A 19,980-nucleotide genomic window follows, 5' to 3' on the forward strand; every position below is an offset into this window, starting at 1 on the left:
AAATTACAGAATAAATTGTCATAATCAAAGTTGAAGAGAATTTTCCATTGTTTCCCGTGCCACTCTGTGGGAATTTTCCCAGCCCAGGCAGCTGTAAGGGAGGAGGGGGACTCGGAGCTTCTGTGCTCCCATTCTCCCTCTCCCTCTCTTTCTCTGTCAATAAATGTCTGCAATCATATTCCTGAGCTCCAGTGTGATTTCAAGGTTCATCTCTTCCATGCAGCTCAAACACTAATTATCCCAGCTGTAATTAGTAAGATAATTAAATACTGGCTCGCTCATCACTCTACCTTGTGTCGGGTCATGATTCTCCCAGAAGACCTTGAGCAGTTGCTCAAAGCTGATGTTTTGTGGCTCAAACACCACCCGGACGGCCTCGGCGTGCCCAGTTCTGCCTGCAAATTCAAAATAAAATCAGATTTTAGCAGTGACAATTAGCCAGGGCACACTCAGGGTTTTGTCTCTGCGATTCCAAGCACGGTCCTTTGGTTTTGTCTCATGTTTTCCTAAAAATGCTTGGATTTAGCACCATTTGTACCTGAGCTTTTTTGCACAATATTATATATTTATGTCAACTCTACTAAATCTGTTTGTTCAGACAGGGCCATCATGAAATAAACTGTGTAGAGGGACAAAGAAAGGAAACAATGATGTTATTACAGCAGTTTGTTAGCTTAAAGGAGGAAAAATTAAAAATTCTAACAAATATATAACTGAAAACCAGCAAAATATTTTAAATATTCTAAATAGAGTATTAAAATATGAAAACTCTTATGTCTAAGCTGTCTTGATTGGATTTTCTTTCCGTGGAGATATGGATTAATATTGGATTAATATTTATTGATTAATAAATAATTCTCATTACTATAAAATTATAGTAATTATAATCATTTAATAATTGGTGATGATTATTATAATATTGATGATGATAAAAACATATTGATGTTTTTATATCATATTGATGAGATAATAATATCACTGGTAATAATATCACTTGGTAGCATTTTTTGCATATCCCATTCATCCCCCTTTTCTGTATCAATGACAATAATATTGATGATGATAAAAACAAATGTCAAGGGTGTGTTTACACATGAACATACAAATAACTCCAAACTGTTTCACAATATCCATCAGGCTCAAAAGTGTCAAAGAAAGCCTGGTGGCTGAACTTCAAATTTCATGACAGCAGAAATACAAGGAAGATTAGCAGATGTTACAGCACTTACAAAAATATTATACTTATTTTTCAGTTACACTCTGGACAATTTTTTTTTCATATCTGACTTGTTTATGACTCACAATATTATTGAAAAATCCAACTTCTGAAGGATCTGGCCACATAATTCATTTAAATTTTAATTGTGATATTGATGAGTGCTCAGACTTCTCAGGTGAGAGTCCACTGAACAAAGTGCATTTTAGGTTTTATATATGTTTTATATTTTATCATTTTAAAATTAGATATTCATGAATGGGGAAAAAAATTTCATCCTTCAATTAAATCATAAGAAGTAAGTATCAAAAGAATAAACTGGATCTGTCTTTTAGTGGGGACATATTAAGTTCCTTGATCACATTAGGGAGGTTTCTATTTAATTGACACCAGAACAAACTCCAGATTTATTCCACTGATTTCAACAGAACCAAGGAATTCCACAGAGGGTGAATCTGGCCCAGGGCTGGCTCCAGAATGAGCTGTCACCAAACAAGAAAAATGAGATTCTGTGAGTAACTGAGGGGAGTTCAATAGAGGCATGAGAAGAAATTTGAATTTTAAAAAAATAGAGAGAAATAAAAAGGATGCTGGGAAATACTAAAGAGCAACAATGGGTCAACGTGTGACAGAACTTTAACAGTTAACGGGGCATGTGAAACAAAACCTAAACAAGGCACAGAGAGCTGATAAAAGGGATTTGAAAGATTGGGATTAAAATTAGTCTGGAATGCAGAGGAGTAAAGGAGGACACATCTGAGACACCTGTAGTCTAGATCTGATAAAGTCAAATGGCTCCCTATCTCAGTGCAGCAAAGATCTGCTCTGTGAGATGAAAAGAGATTATCCAGATTTCCTGGGAGCTGGAGTGAAGCCAGGTGCCCCTGTCCTGCAGGATGTCCCCAACTGTGACCCAATTCCTCCCAGCCTTTTACAGGCCAGGGAAACATCTCATTACCTGAAGCCAAATGCGGATGGTGGGAAGCAGGAAGGATCACCCATTCAGCAGAATAAAAACACAACTTAGAGATAATTGGCTTAACAACGAAGTGAAATGGTCTTCAACAAGAACTGATGGCCAGCTTCGGTCAGGGATGGAATTTATTCCAGATGTCGTGGTTTAATGTCATTGATCAGCAAAAATAATTAATTTGGTGGAGCCCAAATTGGGACTTTTGCTGTAGCTTGAGGAAAAAAAGGAGAGAGCACAACCAGTGGCATGTCCAGCTCACCCAAACCAACATGGTTCTCGTCAGTCACACAGGCACAGAGCGGGCACGTGTCCTAGGGTGACATTGTGATGCTTGAATCCCCATTTGTGTTTTCTGTTTATGCTGGATATTTTGTTCTGTGCCTTCAAGACTAGCTCTGAAGAGCAAATGTTTTGTTTTGGTTTTGTTATCAGCCATTCCCCCACAGCTGGCAGGACACACAGACAGGGCAGTACATTGTGTTGCTTTTGCTTTTTGCTTGGCTTTTTGCTTTGCTCTCGCTTTTTGCTTCTGCTCATTACTTTAGCTAAGCAGTCTGAATTTTTGCCTGGACTGTTTTCCCTTTCCCATTTTTGGAACCACTCGAACCTGCCCCGGACTGAGACCTGGGAACACCGAGAGTTTGCACCTTAAAGAGTGGCTTCTGATTTCAGTATTTTTATTTTTTTCATTATTAAGCTTATATAAAGTTTTTATCACTAAGGAGCAAATTACTTGCCTAAGATGAACAGGTTTAGATGACAGGAAAGTTTCCTAAAGAACTTAAAAACAACAGAGGTTTTACCTTTCCTCCTGACTGAAACAGCAATTACACCTTGTCAACACTGCCTGCTCCTGCTAATCCAGAAGTTCAAAGGATCAGCCTCCTTTTTTTCCCAGAATAAGGAAATAATGGTGCTCCTCTGAGAACTATAGCCTGACCTCATGAAAAATATCCTCAGATGTGTGGCTAAGAGACTGTTAGAATAGATTTAAAATCAATATTCACCCTCAGGGGAAAAGAAAGGAAGTAATGCTGCTGGTCCTACCAGATTCACCTCTCATTTTCCTCAAAGCCTTTCCACAATACAGTGGATTTTCTTTCTGCTGTGGCTATTTCTAATAACAATCTTGGCATTGGTGACTTTTTGCATTAGGCTTGAGTCTGACTATGAAAACAGAATAATCCCATTTCGTTGGTGTCTCACACACTTGGTAAATCCAATGCCAAAAGAACACAGCATCAACCCAGCTCACCACTCCTCTGTATGGTGAAAAAAACAATTGAAATATTTCTAATCAAACCGTTTTTGTAAGAGCTCTTAAAAACAGAGAGGCAGCAATCAAAGAGAAACAATAAGCCCACTTGTTCTCCAAAAACCTGCGTGCCTTTAACATTCAACAGCCTGACACTGAGGAGCTGCAAGGATTTCAAATGATGTGAGTGGGAGATGTGATTCTCTCAGTGACATGCAGCTCTTCACCTCAGTGCCTCCTTCAGAATTCCTCCTGAAATGTCCACTTATATTGTCAGAGAGTCACGGTGTCCTCAGTTCACCCTCTGCTTTTAATTAGAGGATCTTTAATATCCCACAGCAAAAGTTTGAACGAGCACAGACATTTCTAGAACCCTCAATGTCTGGATCACATTTTTAAATGATTTATGGAATTATAAATATAATTCCATGTGCTGCTCACTGTGCAAACAGAAACCCTTTCTTGATCAGAGCCATTATCAGATTTCCAGTGCTGGAGCTCGGTTCCTTCAGCTCTGGAAGGGCTTTAACCATTGAAGCACCTCCCAGCAGAAGGAAAGACTTTATTACACCGAGGCAAGAGGGCTGAGCGCCAAGAGCAGATTGTCTGTTTATCCTGGATCCATTTCCCACTTAGAAAACACGGCCTCTCCCAGAGGATTAACTCCGGCGAGCTCCTTCAGTGGGGATTCCAACCCTGGCAAAAACATCCCCCCCCCGCAAAGAGCAGGAGAAAAAGATGTCTGAGTGACACATTTTCAATTCCTTTCCTCCCTAAGAGCATTTAGACTCTCACCTTCTTAATCATGTCCCAGGTGAGTGCCCAAGCCGAGGGATTAGGGAAGAGAACTCATTCTTTTTAACTGGCTGGATCCAGGGAGCGTTTAATTATCTCTGGGAAAGTGGAGCAGCTTCCTAGGGCTGGCTGGAGAGCTCCTCACCTGGGAGTGTCCCAGCAGCCACCTCCACCTGGCCCTGCCTCAGGTGAATTAAATTCTACAGCACAAAAATTCCAAAACTGCTCCTGCTTCGGCTCTGAAATAAAAAAGGGCCTGGCTCTTTTGAGAAATAACGTCCTGACTCCAGTAAATCACAGAATCCCACAATAGTTTGGGTTGGAAGGGAGCACAGAGATCCTTTTTTCCCATTTATTTGTACTCAGATCCATTTAACAGCTCTTCATTACAAGAATGGCCCAGAGTCTGAGGAACAGCTTACCCATTACAGCTCCTGCTCCCTGTGTGTTCCACAAAGAGCAGATAATGACTTCTCTCACATTTTCAAAGAGTTCTCAGAAAATAACTCTCTCTTTTCTCACCTCTTCCAGGAATCCTTGAACTGCCCCTGTGCTTGTCACACCAACAATACATCATCTTTGGGATCCCAGATTGGGTTTGGGTTGGAAGTGACCTTAAATCTCATCTCATCCCATCCTCTGACATGGGCAGGGACACCTTCCACCATCCCAGGTTGCTCCAAGCCCCATCCAACCTGGCCTTGGACACTTCCAGGGATCCAGGAGCAGCCACAGCTTCTCTGGGCACCCATGGGCACATGGTGCCAATGTGAAATATAAAGAAAACAACCAAGCTTCAGCACTCACCGATTTGGGAATTAAACCAAACTGCTATCCAAAGTCACGGCCCAAGTGAAAATGCAAAATATTGGTCATGGGAAGGGCTTTTGAGCATCTCTTCCTCCAAACCAGCCCAGGAATTTTTATTATGTCGTGGTTATTGCTTCCAAAATTTCCAGCACCTTCCTATTCATTAAATGAATAAACCAAAGGTTCGGCACTAAAATACTGAAAGCCCAAATTTTGAGTGTCCCCTTCCCTTTACATTATTGCCTTCACATCAATGAGGATAAAAAGAATGGAAATAATACCAGATTCATAGATTTTTAATAAGGTTCCATTAAAATATTATTATTTGAATTCCTGCCCCACACTGAAAGAATTTAATGGAGCAGACCATTATTTTGTACTTCTGCACTGGCGCTAACATGTGGCTAATTTATTTTACCTCCTTCTTTATATTTTAAACCACTTTAATGACTTTACCAGCACTGAACTAGTAGGTAATGCTTGGTTTATTAACCACTGTGAATTTCTGCTTTAGAAAATATCATTCTTTAACTTCTCAGTGTGATCCACACTCTTTTTTCATCCAGTTTTATCAAAACATGTCAATCCTCTCCAGCAAGAAGCCAATTTATCACTATGGGCTGGCCAGTCCTGCAGTTCTAAATCAAAATAAATTGTCCATAAATTCTAGAAACTTCCCAAAACTTCTGCCTGGGCCACAGAAAATCAAGTATTTTTTAATACCTACAGAAAGTACTTCATGCAGCAGCTATGGTGTGGTGCCTCTGCAGAGAAAATGCTATTAAATTTTGTTTATTTGGTTTATTAGAGGATTGGTGGATTACCCAGTAAGAGGAAATTCATAAAGATAAGAAAATTTGCTGATAAAACAATGAACAGCTATTTCTGGTGCCTTCTAGAATGACTTCATTTTTTACCCCTTAGAAACAAAACCAAGAGAATAAAACTGCCAATAAAAAATGGGCTTGAACATGCTGCTGTTGTTACTTTTCTTCACAGAAACGCTCATATTTTTCAGTAAACTACTTGAATTAAATTAAGAAAGATTGGCAGTTTTCACAAAAAATACTGATTTCTTTTTTTAATTTGCCAAACAAAAGTACTAAATGAACCTGTTTCTTATTTGCAAGTATTTAAAATTTCTGTGGCAGAGCTGTAAAAATTTTCATTGTTGTTTGCTGAAAATCCTGTCTGTTCTTTAGCAGCAAAATGGGTTTGATAAACAGAGTATTGATTGGTTTTGCTGAACAGAATATCTGGAAGCGAGACCACTGCTATAAACCCTTTTTATTTGTAAAATGGCTGTACATTGAACAGCCAATAAAAGGGGAAAAATAAATTATATAAACCTGTAGGAAAAAAAGGAGATGATAAAACTTTCCTTATTCACTGTACTTATTATAGGTTATGTTTTTATAGGCTGAATGTCCACACTACAAGCCCTTAAAAGGGGATTATTTTAGACTCCGCCTGGCCTGGTCCTGTGGATCAGATCCTGTTCCCAGTTGGAATGTGCTCCTAGAAAAGATATTCTGGTTTAATTTCAGCCAAGTGAAGGAAAAATGTCGAAGATGAGTTTATAATTAACACCATGGTCCTATGGAATACAAGGTCCTGTCAGCCAAACTCCATTTCATCCTCCCATGAAATTACAAGTCTGGCTGTAATAAATGTGGGATGTAATAGCATGGATGGAACTTAGGCTTTATTAGTGCATTTGACTTATTACTTCATGACTGATTAAAAAATTAACACTCCCCCATATCGATAGTGCACATGTTAAGTGGATTAAGAATTGTCTAAATGACATCTCTAAAAAAAAAAAAATGGTCCAAAGGGAGCAAGGCTTGAATGGCAGCATTTTTATCTGTCCTCTGCAGGGACTGCTACAGAGCCTGCTGCTCTTAAAGCCCTTCATCAGGAATTCCAAAGAAATATAAGGTCTCAATTTATAAATTCTGTGGATAACTCAGATGAGGAGCTGATGGGATGGTCTTACAAAGACATTTCTTGCTGTGCTGGGGCCACTGAATCAAAAATGTATTAAAGAAGTCAGAGGTAAAATCTCTGCTGGAGGGAAAAAGTGACACACCTGGTACCTGCAAGTGGGGAACAACCTTTGAGGTAAAGGCAAGGGTGGAAATAAACATGGAATTTCATTGCCACACTGCAATAAAAGGAAATAGGGCCTGAATTGGGATGTCAGAGAGAAAAGGGGTTGTAGGAATGGCTCTGGTGAGATCAACCTTGGCACTAAGGAATCCTGAAAAGTCGTTTCAGTGACAGCCACCAGGTTCCAGATGAATTTACCCCTTCCAAAAGAAACCCCTGGAGGTTTTTAACTCAAGGAGATGAGCATGGAATGGGAAGGGGATGCAAAAGGGGCCTTTAAGAAAGCAATGAAAAGACAGATCAAGAGTCAAAGGTAGAGATGGAAACCAGGGAATTCCAAATGGAAACCAGCCTTTCAATGTGGATATGGAGAATGGTCCCTGCTCAGTTGCACCACTGGATCTTGGGATGCTCCTCTAAACCTATGTCCTGTAAAACACCTCTCCATTTCCTGACATTTTCAAATCAGATCAGATTTCCTTCTGGGAGAGACTCTTCAGTCAAATATCAGCTAAACTTAAAGGGAAAAAGTGATAGGTCTTGATAAAACAGTAACACAATGAAACATAATGATCTATAATATAAAAATGTCAAACTAAATAATGCAAGGAGCTCTTACCAGCCTTAAAGGCTGGGAATATATGAGTGGATTTTCTCTTTTTCCTTTATTCATTTGGCTTTAACGAAGCTTTTCTATGCAAACTCATCTGTGCAAAGAATTGGGACTTTTCAGTTATCTTCTTTTCATCATGGTTGATGAGGAAGACTCTGACCCAACTACAAGTTCTATATAATTTTTATATAGTGGAGTTGAAATCTTTTAGCTATGGAGTTGGGGAACAAATCCATATTCTCACATCAAAAAAATTCTCATTTAAAGCCCAAATTTGACCCTTAACTGACACATTCAATGGATGGAGCCTTTATATTCCAATAAATTGCATTTTCTGGCAAATGGGTTATGCAAAGGTACTCCCTGGAAGTTGTATGGGGCTTGAAGCCTAGAGAAGCTGCGGTTGCCCCTGGATCCTTGGAAGTGTCCAAGGTCAGGTTGTACAGGGCTTGGATGAACCTGGGATAGTGGAAGGTGTCCTTGCCCATGGCAGGGGATGGCACTGGATGAGCTTTAAGGTCCCTTCCCACCCAAAGCATTCTGTGCTTTTATGCTTAAAATTTTCACATTACAGGAAAGATTTAGTGACCGACAATTTCAGATTCCATGTTTGGGCAGAATTCAGTCTTGAACTTCTCAGTTTAGGTTCCTGTTGGATCTTTTGGGCTGAAGGAACTGTTTCCTCTGGGAAATACTGGAATGGTTTGGGTGGGAAGGGACCTTAAAGCTCATCCAGTGCCACCCCCTGCCATGGGCAGGGACACCTTCCACTGTCCCAGGCTGCTCCAAGCCCCATCCAACCTGGCCTTGGACACTTCCAGGGATTCAGGGACAGCCAGAGCTTCTGTGGGCACCCTGTGCCAGGGCCTCCTCACCCTCAAAGGGAACAATTCCTTCCCAATATCCCATCTAACCCTTCCTCAATAGCCCAAATATTGAGTGTTACCCCTTTGCTTCAACTGTGAGTCGTTCTGAAGAAGGCAAATGGAAAACATTAATTCCCTTTTGGCTGGAAAGGGAATGATATCCCAGGACACAGCAGGAGCAAAAGAGCCAAATCTTCAGAAAATAATTTTAAGGCATGATTTATTGCCAAAAATGGGTCCAATATCCCAAACCAAAGCCATTCTGGGGGTTTGCTCTTGTACAGAGAAAAGCTTAGATTTAAAAATCAATAATAAATACATAAACAACATACCTGGATTTAGTAACCCAGCTTCAGTCTAGAAAGGGAATTGCTTTCATGTCAATATAACAGAAAACATGATTGATTTTTTTCCTGAAAACTTTACAGCTTTTAGCTGCCAAGCCTCTGTGCCACTGTTATGCAACGCAAAGAATTTCCTTAAATAAATGGGTGTAACAGAAAGCAAAGAATAATAGGAATGTGAGGAATATGTCATATGAGAAGAGCTTTGAAAAGTGATAAATGGAGGTAAATATAATACCTGGGAACATCTATTAATAGCAAGCTGAAGAGTTGGAAAATAATAACTATTCTGGAATTTGAAAAACAAGAAATGAGAGTAAGATATTCTAATATTTAATATTTTCTATTAAAACTACAAAAATTGTGGTTTTCTCCTTGTCTCTCTAGAATAAATCCAGTAAGAGAATACTACTTGGAGGAGATCTCTGATTAAAAGGTTTGGTTTCTGAAATGTGACAGTTTTGACTCATTCTGAAGCTGGAAACCACCAAAGAGCTTAGAAAAAAATGTGCAGATCTTATACCTGAGAACTTTAGACAGAAACCCATAACAAAAAAAAAAAAAAAAAAGATTTTTTTATTTACTCTGAAAACTTCTCCTTCATAGACAATTTTTATTAAACTACTCTGACAGTTCTATTATAAATATAAAGAAGACAGGGATCATTGTTTCCCTCCTGATTTCCCCAAAACAAATCTGCAAAAAGCAGTAGAGGTAACCTGGTTTCACCAGAGAGCATCAAAGTGCAAAGACAAGGCAACAGAGCAAAGTTTGTGATGATAAACAGACACTGAGAGGGCAAAAAGGGAGCTGGGATGAAAATTTAGAATTAATTTGCACTAGACAAATACTTCTAAGTCCATCAAAATTAATAAAAGAATTCTAGAAAGTTCTAAAAATGCCCAATGCTGAAAAACTCTTTAGGAGAAACTATTAAAGAGATTCAAAAGATAAAATTTTGACAATTTATATATCTAGAACAGCTATAAGACACATAATTAATTAAAATTATATTTAATAATTTCATTTAGAGTACTTTCCCTCAAAGAGCTTTAGAAACTCTGCTATTTCTTTTAATTATAAATACAGCCACTGCCCCTCTTCAAGTGATATTCCTGCAAGGTTATTGAATGAGGGGGCCAAGAATTTGCCCAGTAGAGATATTGAAAATTGAAGTAAGGTCAGAAACTGGGAAATCAGGAATTTGCAGTCTTGGGTGTGTGGTATGAATGTCTGCAAAGAGCATAAAAGGAGAGTTCAAATCACAAAAAGTTAAAAAATTGGTTGTCTGGTTGATAAAAAGATATTTAAACCCCTGAAAACTCTGTTAATCAAAAGAGCTTGGAACAGAAAATCATCCTGTGAGTTCATTTTTGCTTCAGCTCCTTGACTGTAAGTTTATTTTTCCCAACCACCACCACCTTTCCCAAAGGTCCCTGCAGGGAGAAGAATTTGCTCCATTCCCAGCATCATCAGAGGCTTTATTCCAGAATATCCCATTTCTCATGGTGGAGAGAGGAATTCCTCATTCCTGGAACCTGAGCACAAACCCCCACTTAGTGATGAGAAGAATTTTCTGAAGGACTTGTGAGAAACACACTCCACAAAGCCCATTAAGCACAGAACCAGATCAAACACCAGCTGAGAGACTTCTACAGCGGCACAACCCAGGTCTGAGACCAGGTTTAAAAAACAAAGCGGAGTAGATCAATCACTGGCCTTTAATAAATCTTTACAGATATTTCTCCCTTTTTTTTTTTTTTTTTGTGGCCAACTTTTTAGACATTATTAATTCTCAATTTTAATGAATGGCTCTGCAAAGCTTAACCTCAAGAAGTCATGTAAAATGAATTATTACCATGATTAATTATGCTGGGATAAGCCAATAAGAGCAGCCCTTTTTTCAGCCACTAATACAATTAATTAAAATTAGTTCCAGTAAACAGCGGAGTGCTCACACACAAAACAAAAAGTATTTTTGCTTTTTTTCTTTTGCTAAAATGTAAATATCATCATTCACATTAGACCAGTAAAACCATTTCCCTCCAGTTTAAGCCTAATGAACATTCACTGTATTTGATTATCCATTATTTCCCTTCAACCAGCCCCAAAACAAGAGTTTTCAACTACACACCACTTGTATCTTTTTTATATTCCCATTCAAAGAAGATCATTTCAGCAAAGAAGGGATTTTTAACTCAAGTGAAACTAGTATTCTGTGACATTTACTCCTCCAAAATGAATGACCAATTTGGATGACCCAAGAAGACAATGAGAAAAAAAACCCTATTGTTAATTGATTAAAAAGCCCAAAAGTCATGGAATTAATATATGGAAATAATGTGGATCACTGTGCTCTAATTTATGGATTTGTACATCCCTAATACTTGGAGAATTCCTTGGAATTTAGGAACAACAACTCTGGCAAAAGGAGGGGTACAAATTTCCTTTCTCACAGCTAACAAGCCTTGAAGATTTTCTTTCTCATATGGAAATGAGCTCTGGTTTTGTTGCTGCACAGGAAAATCCTGTGGCCAAAAGCTGAGGTTACATAAATCCCACCTGGAATAAAATGCAATTTTCTAACACTGAGGGAGAAATGCTTGACATTATTTATCTTCTTAGGATATAATGGAATCATAGAAGGGTTTGAGTTGGAAGGGAGAATGAAGATTACCTCATTTCACCCCCTTCCATGGGCAGGGACACTTCCCACTATCCCACGTTGCTCCAAGTCCAATCCAGCCTGGCCTTGGACACTTCCAGGGATCCAGGGACAGCCACAGCTTCTCTGGGCACCCTGTGCCAGGGCCTCAACACCCTCACAGGGAACAATTCCTTCCCAATATCCCATCCATCCCTGCCCTGGGGCAGTGGGAGCCATTCCCTGTGTCCTGTCCCTCCATCCCTTGTCCCCAGTCCCTCTCCAGCTCTCCTGGAGCCCCTTTAGGCTCTGGAAGGGGCTCTGAGGCCTCCCTGGATCCTTCTCTTCTCCAGGTGAGCACCCCCAGCTCTCCCAGCCTGGCCCCAGCCCTTGGAGCATCTCCATGGCCTCCTCTGGATTCATTCCAGCAGCTCCACATTTTCTTTTTTTCAGCAGGGATAGAGAGCCCAGCAAATGACAACAGCCATATCCCACAAGGTGGAAGGCTCAAACAGGACATATGGAGAACCTCTATCACCAGGAGGACCATCCTGCAGTGCATCCCCTCTGTAACCTCCACCCTGGAGCTGTTCCTGAATTGCCTGATGGCCTGATGAGTGCTGGAGATTGTCCTGCTTCCCATGAGAACTTGGAGTGAAAACCTCCAACCCCGATCTCCAGGAACCTACTCCTTGACTCTAATTATGGCCACAAATCACAGCTCATTCTCATCGTTCTCCATTTTAAATCAGACATTTATTTTAGGTGAATCAGACCAGTCTGAACATACCAAGAAACTCTGGCATCTTAAATAACTTTAGCAAATTTTAGGAGTGATTTTACTCGCAAATACACAGTTCTGGGAGCTGTCCCAGGTACTGGGATTTGATGTCTTCATTTGTCAATTGTTGGAATGGTCAATCCATGGTATTGGACCATCCTGTAAATGCCTCTCTCCCTACACACACAGTGTCCAAGGCTGGGCTGGACAGGGCTTGGAGCAGTCTAGGATAGTGGAAGGTGTCACTGCCCATGGCAGGGGGTAGAATGGGATGAGCTTTAAAGTCCATTGTGGAATTCTGTCATTCTATTCAACGATTTTTTAAAAATAAAAGTGTATATATATATATATATATGTATTTTTTTTTTTAATATTTTTATTATGATTCCACATATAAATGTGCATGGATATAATTCCTGAGTTGGGAAATAAGGCAAGAAAAACACGAACCTTCCCCACAAATGGGGTGTAAGTGTGTGAGAGATGGTCCTCCTGCATTATGGGCCATATAAGAGCTCTCACATGCTCCTTCGGCACCTGGAATGGTTCTAGGATCAGAAATGTGTGGAAATAATCATAACAAATTATCCTCTCTTGTATTTTATCTCTTCAAGCCTTCCAGAAGTCCCAACTCCGCTGTGGCCTGGCCCAGCTGTTATCAGTCACATGAGAGACTCTACTTTACAAATCTTCAGAATTAAAGTTGGGATTAAAAATAAAAATAATACAAAAGAAACCCCACCAACATGCATTTAGCAAGCTTATAATAAAAATTAAAAGATACTAATAAATACTGTGCTTATAAGCTGGTCTAAATCTATCCAAAATGCCCCGCAGTGAAGTCTTACATCAGTTATTATTGAAACATTAAATGCTTTTCTTCCAGGCTTCCAGCAATCAATTTAACTTTCAGTCATCTTGTCCCCATATGTGCTGCTCCTGTTGATGAAATGGCTATTAATAAAGGAATAGATGGCTATGAATCAAAGCAAGCTCTACTTAATCACATTAATCCAGAGTATGTTAAAGGCTTCAATTTTCTAAATAATTTTGGGCTTAATGCCTCTGAGATGGGCAGACTGCTCTATTGATGCAGCATCTGGTCCAATTTAAGCTGCATTGTGAAGGAGGAATTGTTAGGCCCTTGCAAAATTAAGGAAGACTGACAGTTTTAGGGATGCAACCAAAACTGCTACGGCTGAGACAAAAGATCCTGCAAGATATTGAAAAAGGGCCCGCGACAATTAAAAGGCAGCCCCTGCTCTGCAAATGCAGCTCCAGTGCTCAGTGAATTGTGTATGATTAACTTACTCCTCCTGATGGGATGAGCACTCCACACACTTCACCAGCGCCGTATTTTCCAGTCATTGAACATCCAACAGCTGCTGCTGTGAAATATGTTCACTTACCCATTACATTGGGATACCAATTAGGGAGGAATTATTTCAAAGGGAATGGCACCACCACCAACACTACCCTTGCAAAAGCAGAAATTTCTGGCTTTGGGATTTTTTCCCCCTGACAAGCGTATTTTTTTATTATTATTATTATTATTTTGTAAATGGAGGAATTCTGCAATGAAATTAGATTTGCCTTGGCTTGTAGCACTGAAATGCTGCTGCATTAAACTCAGATTTTTTTTTTTTTAAGTATTTTAAATACTTCTAAGGGGAATAAAAACCTTCATTGGAGAACTGGTTTAAAATGTTTTTCAAATACTTCTGTAGGAGAATGAGTTTTAAAACCCAATCTTTATAGAAAGTTGTCAGTGAAGGAGACAACATGGTACAGTCTATCTACATTTTAATATTAAAACTAACATTACATTTGCTATTACATTTTTATAATATTTAATATTAAAATTGCAAGAGCTTCAGGGGCAGATATTTTGTCAGTAACTTGATTAGAAATTAAAAGTAAATCCAATGAACTTAGTGAATATTCACTCCATATGTAAGGAATGAATGAAGCCAGAAAGTCACATTCTGCAGAGCTGTAAAGATCTGTCTGAAACCTTTAATTTAAATTAAAATAATGTTTTAGTTAAATATACAGAGCAGTTTAGGGGGCAGATATTGAATGTAGTTTGTAATATTAAATTTTGCAAAATGTGGACAATTATAAGAAGATTTTTTGTTATACACTGGAGCATCTACTTCATCTTACAGGATTGGAGAGGAATCAGAACTTTAAAATAGAGCTTAAAATTAAGCAAAATATTCAAATCTATAGTTCCTCTTCAGCTGAATAACATAATTTAGATGCATAAATGTTACCATAATATTTTCTGAAAAATCCTCTTTGCCCAGGATTTCTCTCCTGGGAAGCTGAGAAGCCTCAAAGAAAAAGGAAAAAAGGAAAACAATGTTATCTCATTTGCTTCTCCTGTGTTTTGCTGTTTTGGAATGTGGTTGGAGATTGTTTATCCAACATTGGAATTGTTTTTATTTAATGGCCAATCATGGTCAGGCTGTGTTGGGACTCTGGAAGGAATCATGAGTTTTCATTAGTATCTTGTTAAGCCTTCTGTAAGTATCCTTTCTCTATTCTTTATTATAGTTATAGTATAGCATTCTTTTATATAATATAATACCATAAAATAATAAATTAGCCTTTAGGAATATGGAGTCAGATGCATCTTTCCTCCCCACGACAGGGGACCCCGAAAATACCACATATAAACACCAAAATATATCACCTAAAATTCTCTATGACTCCAGGAGACAAAACAGAGCTTCTGAGTTCCTTCCCCTTGCTGCCTGTGCTTTCCTCCAACACTCAGTCCCAGAAAAATCCATATATCCATGGATTTCAAAGCCCCTTAGAAGATAAGATAAACTATCTCCCTTTTTTTTATGAATGAGGGCAATTGGCAGGAAGGGCTGAAGGCTACCCAAGTCAGCCTTGGAGCCAGGAATGAAAGGGAAGGAGCTGAACCTGCAGGTAACAGCCCAGCTGCCCCTGCTCTGTCACCCTGATTTTTTAAGATTTTCTGAGCCTTCTGATGTTTACATTCTTGTAATGGACTTTCTCATACACTTTCTGTAAATAACTTATTGTTTTGCATTCTTTTATGGAGGAGGAGAAATCTGATGGTTTGTCCAGTGTCGTTGGAGAGGTGGCACTTTCACCCTCCAATCCACTGTCACTTTTGGAAATCTATAAATGTTGGAGTCAGAAAATAAACTTCCCTTTTTTCACCTTGAGAACAGCAGTGCGTACTCGTGTTGTTTCGTGTCCTATAGCGACACTGCTCCTCCTCCCATCCTGCTCCAAAGGGCTGCCAGGCAAATTCCAGCAGGGAACCACTGCTGAGGAACACCAGAGAGTCAGGAGCAGCAAAGGGCAGGAAAACAGATGCCAGCACATCCCCTGAGACACCTCTGCTTTCCTCGGAATGGAATGGGAATCGCTTTGGCTGCAGCCAGGGAGCAGCTCCATTCCTAAAAAAGGTTTCAAAAGGAGTTTTATGACAGCAGGGGAGAGGGGGATTCTGCCCCTCTGCCCCACTCAGGTGAGACCCCACCTGCAGAGCTGCCCCAGCCCTGGGATCCGATATCAGAGGGACCTGGAGCTGCTGGAACAATCCAGAGGAGGCCACAGAGATGGTCCAAGGGCTGGAGCCCCTCTGCTCTGGAGCCAGGCTGAGAGAGCTGAGGATGCTCACCTGGAGAGGAGAAGGATCCAGGAAGAGCTCAGAGCCCCTTCCAGGGCCTAAAGGGGCTCTAGGAGAGCTGGAGAGGGACTGGGGACAAGGGATGGAGGGACAGGACACAGGGAATGGCTGCACACTGCCAGAGGGCAGGGATGGATAGGATATTGGGAAGGATTTTTTCCTTGTGAGGAACAATTCCCTGTGAGGCACATGGAGTGCCCAGAGAAGCTGTGGCTGCCCCTGGGTCCCTGGAATCATCCAAGGCCTGGTGGGACAGGGCTTGGATCAACCAGGGATAGTGGAAGTTGTCCCTGCCCATGGCAGGAGGTGGGATGGGATGAGCTTTAAGGTCCCTTCCCACCCAAACTATTCTGGGATTCTGTTGTTGGCGTGATAAGCACAGGGGCAGTTCGGGGATTCCTGGAAGAGGTGAGAAAAGAGAGAGTTATTTTCTGAGAACTCTTTGAAAATGTGTGAAAAGTTGTATCTTCTCTTTATGGAACACACAGGGAGCAGCAGCTGTAATGGATACGTTGTTCCTCAGACTCTGGGCCATTCTTGTAATGAAGAGCTGTTAAATAGGCCTGAGTACAAATAAATAACCACTTGTCGTGCCGCTGATTTATAAAGAACTCATTTCTAGGTGTAATTCTATGGCAACAGCTTTTGTAAGGCACTCTTTGACACTGCAGCAGAGCTCCTGTTTAACAATTCAAATGCAGAAAAGATGGGAATAAAGGAGGCAAAAAGCAACTCCGTGAGATCCCTGCTTGCAGCTCAATTGTTTTGATGAATTCTGCCCTCACACGTTATATGAACATCTCATGTGCAGACAAATCCTGTTTCATGGGAACAATGGGTGTGCATGGAGAAAAGTCTATTATCATATGGAAAATAAAGGAATTAGAGGAGAATCAGAGGCGATAAATAGATGAATATGCAGGGAGACACTTGGCTTTCCACTCAGTTGGTCTGCAGGATTTGCCTTCCATATCTGCTGTGACTGATTATTCCTGCACTTGGGTGGATCAAAACTGCCTGGCAGAAAAGCAGAAGCAACAAATGCAGTTCTGCTGCAAAGCAGTGCCATTTTTAATTCACTACTTTATTTTACAGAGCTGCCTGAAATAGTCATCCCTCAAGCAGGCCATAGAAATGATTCTCTTTATTATGCAAAGTTCCATAAATCTCAACTGCTGTACATGAAAGATACTGCTAATCTTTAGAGACCTTGGGTTGGAGTCTGTGAATTTTTTGGGAAAGACCAGGAGAAGTATTTTGCTCTTCCTACTTAATTGGATCTGGAACTGTGGAAGCTGGTAGCAAAATATTGCCAAATTTTGGTGTGACAGCCCTTGGTTCAAACACCTGCCCAGGGAGTTTGCAGTCAAGATCCCAAAGGACTCTCAAAATAAGAGAATAATCTGTTGGAAGTCTCCTAACTCCAGGTTTAGAGGAAATGCTCAGGAAGCACATTCCTTACATGTCCTGGTAAAGCCAGGCCACTGCTGAGACCCAAGTGTGAGATTATAAAATTATAAAATCATCAGGGTTGGAAAAGCCCCTCTGAAATCATCAAGTCCAACTGTTCCCCAGCACTGCCAAGGCCACCACTCATCTGTGTCCCCAAGTGCCACATCCACGGGGCTTTTAAATCTCTCCACCACTATCCTTGGCAGCCCCTTCCAATGTTTTACCACCTTTTCCATGAAGAATTTTTCCTAATAATCATCCTGAACCTTCCCTGGCACAGCTTGAGGCTGTTCCCTCTCATCCTGTCCCTGTTCCCTGGGAGCAGAGCCTGACCCTCCCTGGCTGTCCCCTCCTGTCAGGAGTTGTGCAGAGCCACAAGGTCCCCCCTGAGCCTCCTTTTCTCCAGGCTGAGCCCCTTTCCCAGCTCCCTCAGCCCCTCCTGGTGCTCCAGCCCCTTCCCAGCTCCGTTCCCTTCCCTGGACACCAGGAGCCAGGTGAGAAGTTTGTTTTCTTCTACTGCTTGGGGCAATCTTGGCAGGGAGGAGAAGAAGAAGAGACAGAAAGGAAAGGTCCTGGAATCCATCCCCAGAGTTAACATCTGGGCTGATGCACCTGGCAGCAGCTTCATGCCAGGTACACTGTGGGAAGCCAAATCTCCGCTTTTCCCTGTGCAAGAATCTCATCTTGTTTGCTTCTATTTCCACATTTTGGATTATTTGGGTTATTTGGATATGGATTCCATTTTCCCCTTTGGATTACATATTGCTGCACGTTTAGGAGAAGAGGGAAGAAGGTTCTCTCTCCACCCAAAATCTGACCTAGTTAATACAAACTGGATCCTACTTTCCTTTTGCTTCCAAGCCTAAATTCAGCTCAGACTAAAGACACCAGATCCCAGCCCATACATTTCCATTTAATTTTAGCTTCACCTAAAGACTTCTGACCGGCTCACAAAGGCAGCTGGGACATGAGGGGAGAGCTCATTACACATTGCTCCTGCCTTTGAACACCTCTGAACACCTGCAGAAGGGTTGAGCTGGCCCTGAACACAGAGCAACGAGGCAGGAGAGAAAAGGAAACCATTTGTTAAAACAAAATAAATGAAGCGGTGAAAAATAATGGTCCCATCTGCACCTACCACTGGTTCAGGGTCAGCTCTCCTGGAGCCAAAAATTTCAAAGGAGGAAATGGAATAGAATCCTGACCACCTCCCCCACCATCACCAGCCCATTCAGATAATAATAATAATAGCAAAAATGTCAATATTTAGCACTCTTGCAATGCTTTGTAGCTTCAAAACATTGCAGAAACAGGGCAGGATCAGTGAGAGTGGAACTTCTTTTCCCAAGGTCTGTTTGCTCCTTGGTAGCCACATTTTTATCTTATCATCCTATTAACAGGCTGAGAGAAATTTCTTCCTGATGTAACACCATTAACATCAGCAGAATTATGTCTAGGATCAGTTTGACCCAATTTATTACTTTTTTAGGAGATGATAAGTGTGCTATAATGGTGTTCCATTTGACTTGGAACAAAGAATTTTCACAGCATTCAGCAGAGGGAATGACATGATTAAGGCTTGTGTCCTTTCCAAATAAAAATCTAAGCCATTATAACACAAAAAAATCCAGTAAGTGAGAAAAAAAAAGGAAAAAAAGAAGTAAACAATGTGTAATTATGACAGTCAATAATTCAAATTTTCAGTTCAGCCCATGGTACCTGTCACCTCTCAGGATGAATAAAGCAAATTTGTGGCCAGGATAAATCAGGATCTCCTTAATCCCAGGTCATGGATCACATTTTTGCTTTCTACAAGACACTGACAGGAGGATGCAGGGAGTTGGTGTCAGACTCTTCTGGATGAGACAAAACAGCCTCCAGGTGCCTCAGGGAGGTTTAGGCTGGATATTAGGAAAAACTTCTTTATGGAAAGGATTATCACACACTGGCTCAGGCTGCCCAGGGCAAGGGTGCAGTGACCATCCCTGGAGTGCCCAAACAATGTGTGGGTGTGGCACTTGGGGACATGGTTTGCTGGTGGTGCTGGTTGATGGTTGGACTCAATGACAATCATATTTTTTTCCAAATTTTCCATCTTTTCCAGCTTTACTGATTCCATGAATGGAGGCCCCAAAGTACCAGCAACAGGAATGCAGCTCTGTCTTTCATAGCTCACAAGATCCCTGAGAGGAACGACCAGCCCCATCCATATCATGTGTCGCAGACATCTTTCATGAAAAATCCTTTCCTTAGGATTTTTTCCTCTTGAGAAGCTGAGAGGCCTCAGGAACAAAATGTAAACATTGATTATCTGCTGCTGTGGAATGCAACAGGTGCATCTGTGATTGGTCCATGTTGGATGTTTGTAATTAATGGCCAATCACAGTCAGCTGGCTCGGACAGAGAGCTGAACCACAAACCTTTGTTATCAGTCATTCTTATT

The 19,980-nt window shown here is 40.7% G+C and overlaps 1 protein-coding gene across 2 annotated transcripts in view; it reads right to left on the reverse strand.

Annotated features, from left to right (window-relative positions):
* MSRA (methionine sulfoxide reductase A) overlaps positions 1 to 19,980 on the reverse strand; it is a 241,008-nt gene that overhangs the window by 98,752 nt on the left and 122,276 nt on the right. For both annotated transcript variants that reach the window (XM_059469332.1, XM_059469333.1), the window contains exon 4: positions 291 to 395. In XM_059469332.1, coding sequence (XP_059325315.1) covers positions 291 to 395 — 105 coding nt within the window. The remainder of the gene's footprint in view (positions 1 to 290; positions 396 to 19,980) is intronic.

This window comes from Ammospiza nelsoni, chromosome 3, assembly GCF_027579445.1.
Source record: "Ammospiza nelsoni isolate bAmmNel1 chromosome 3, bAmmNel1.pri, whole genome shotgun sequence".
In the NCBI taxonomy this organism is placed as follows: domain Eukaryota; kingdom Metazoa; phylum Chordata; class Aves; order Passeriformes; family Passerellidae; genus Ammospiza; species Ammospiza nelsoni.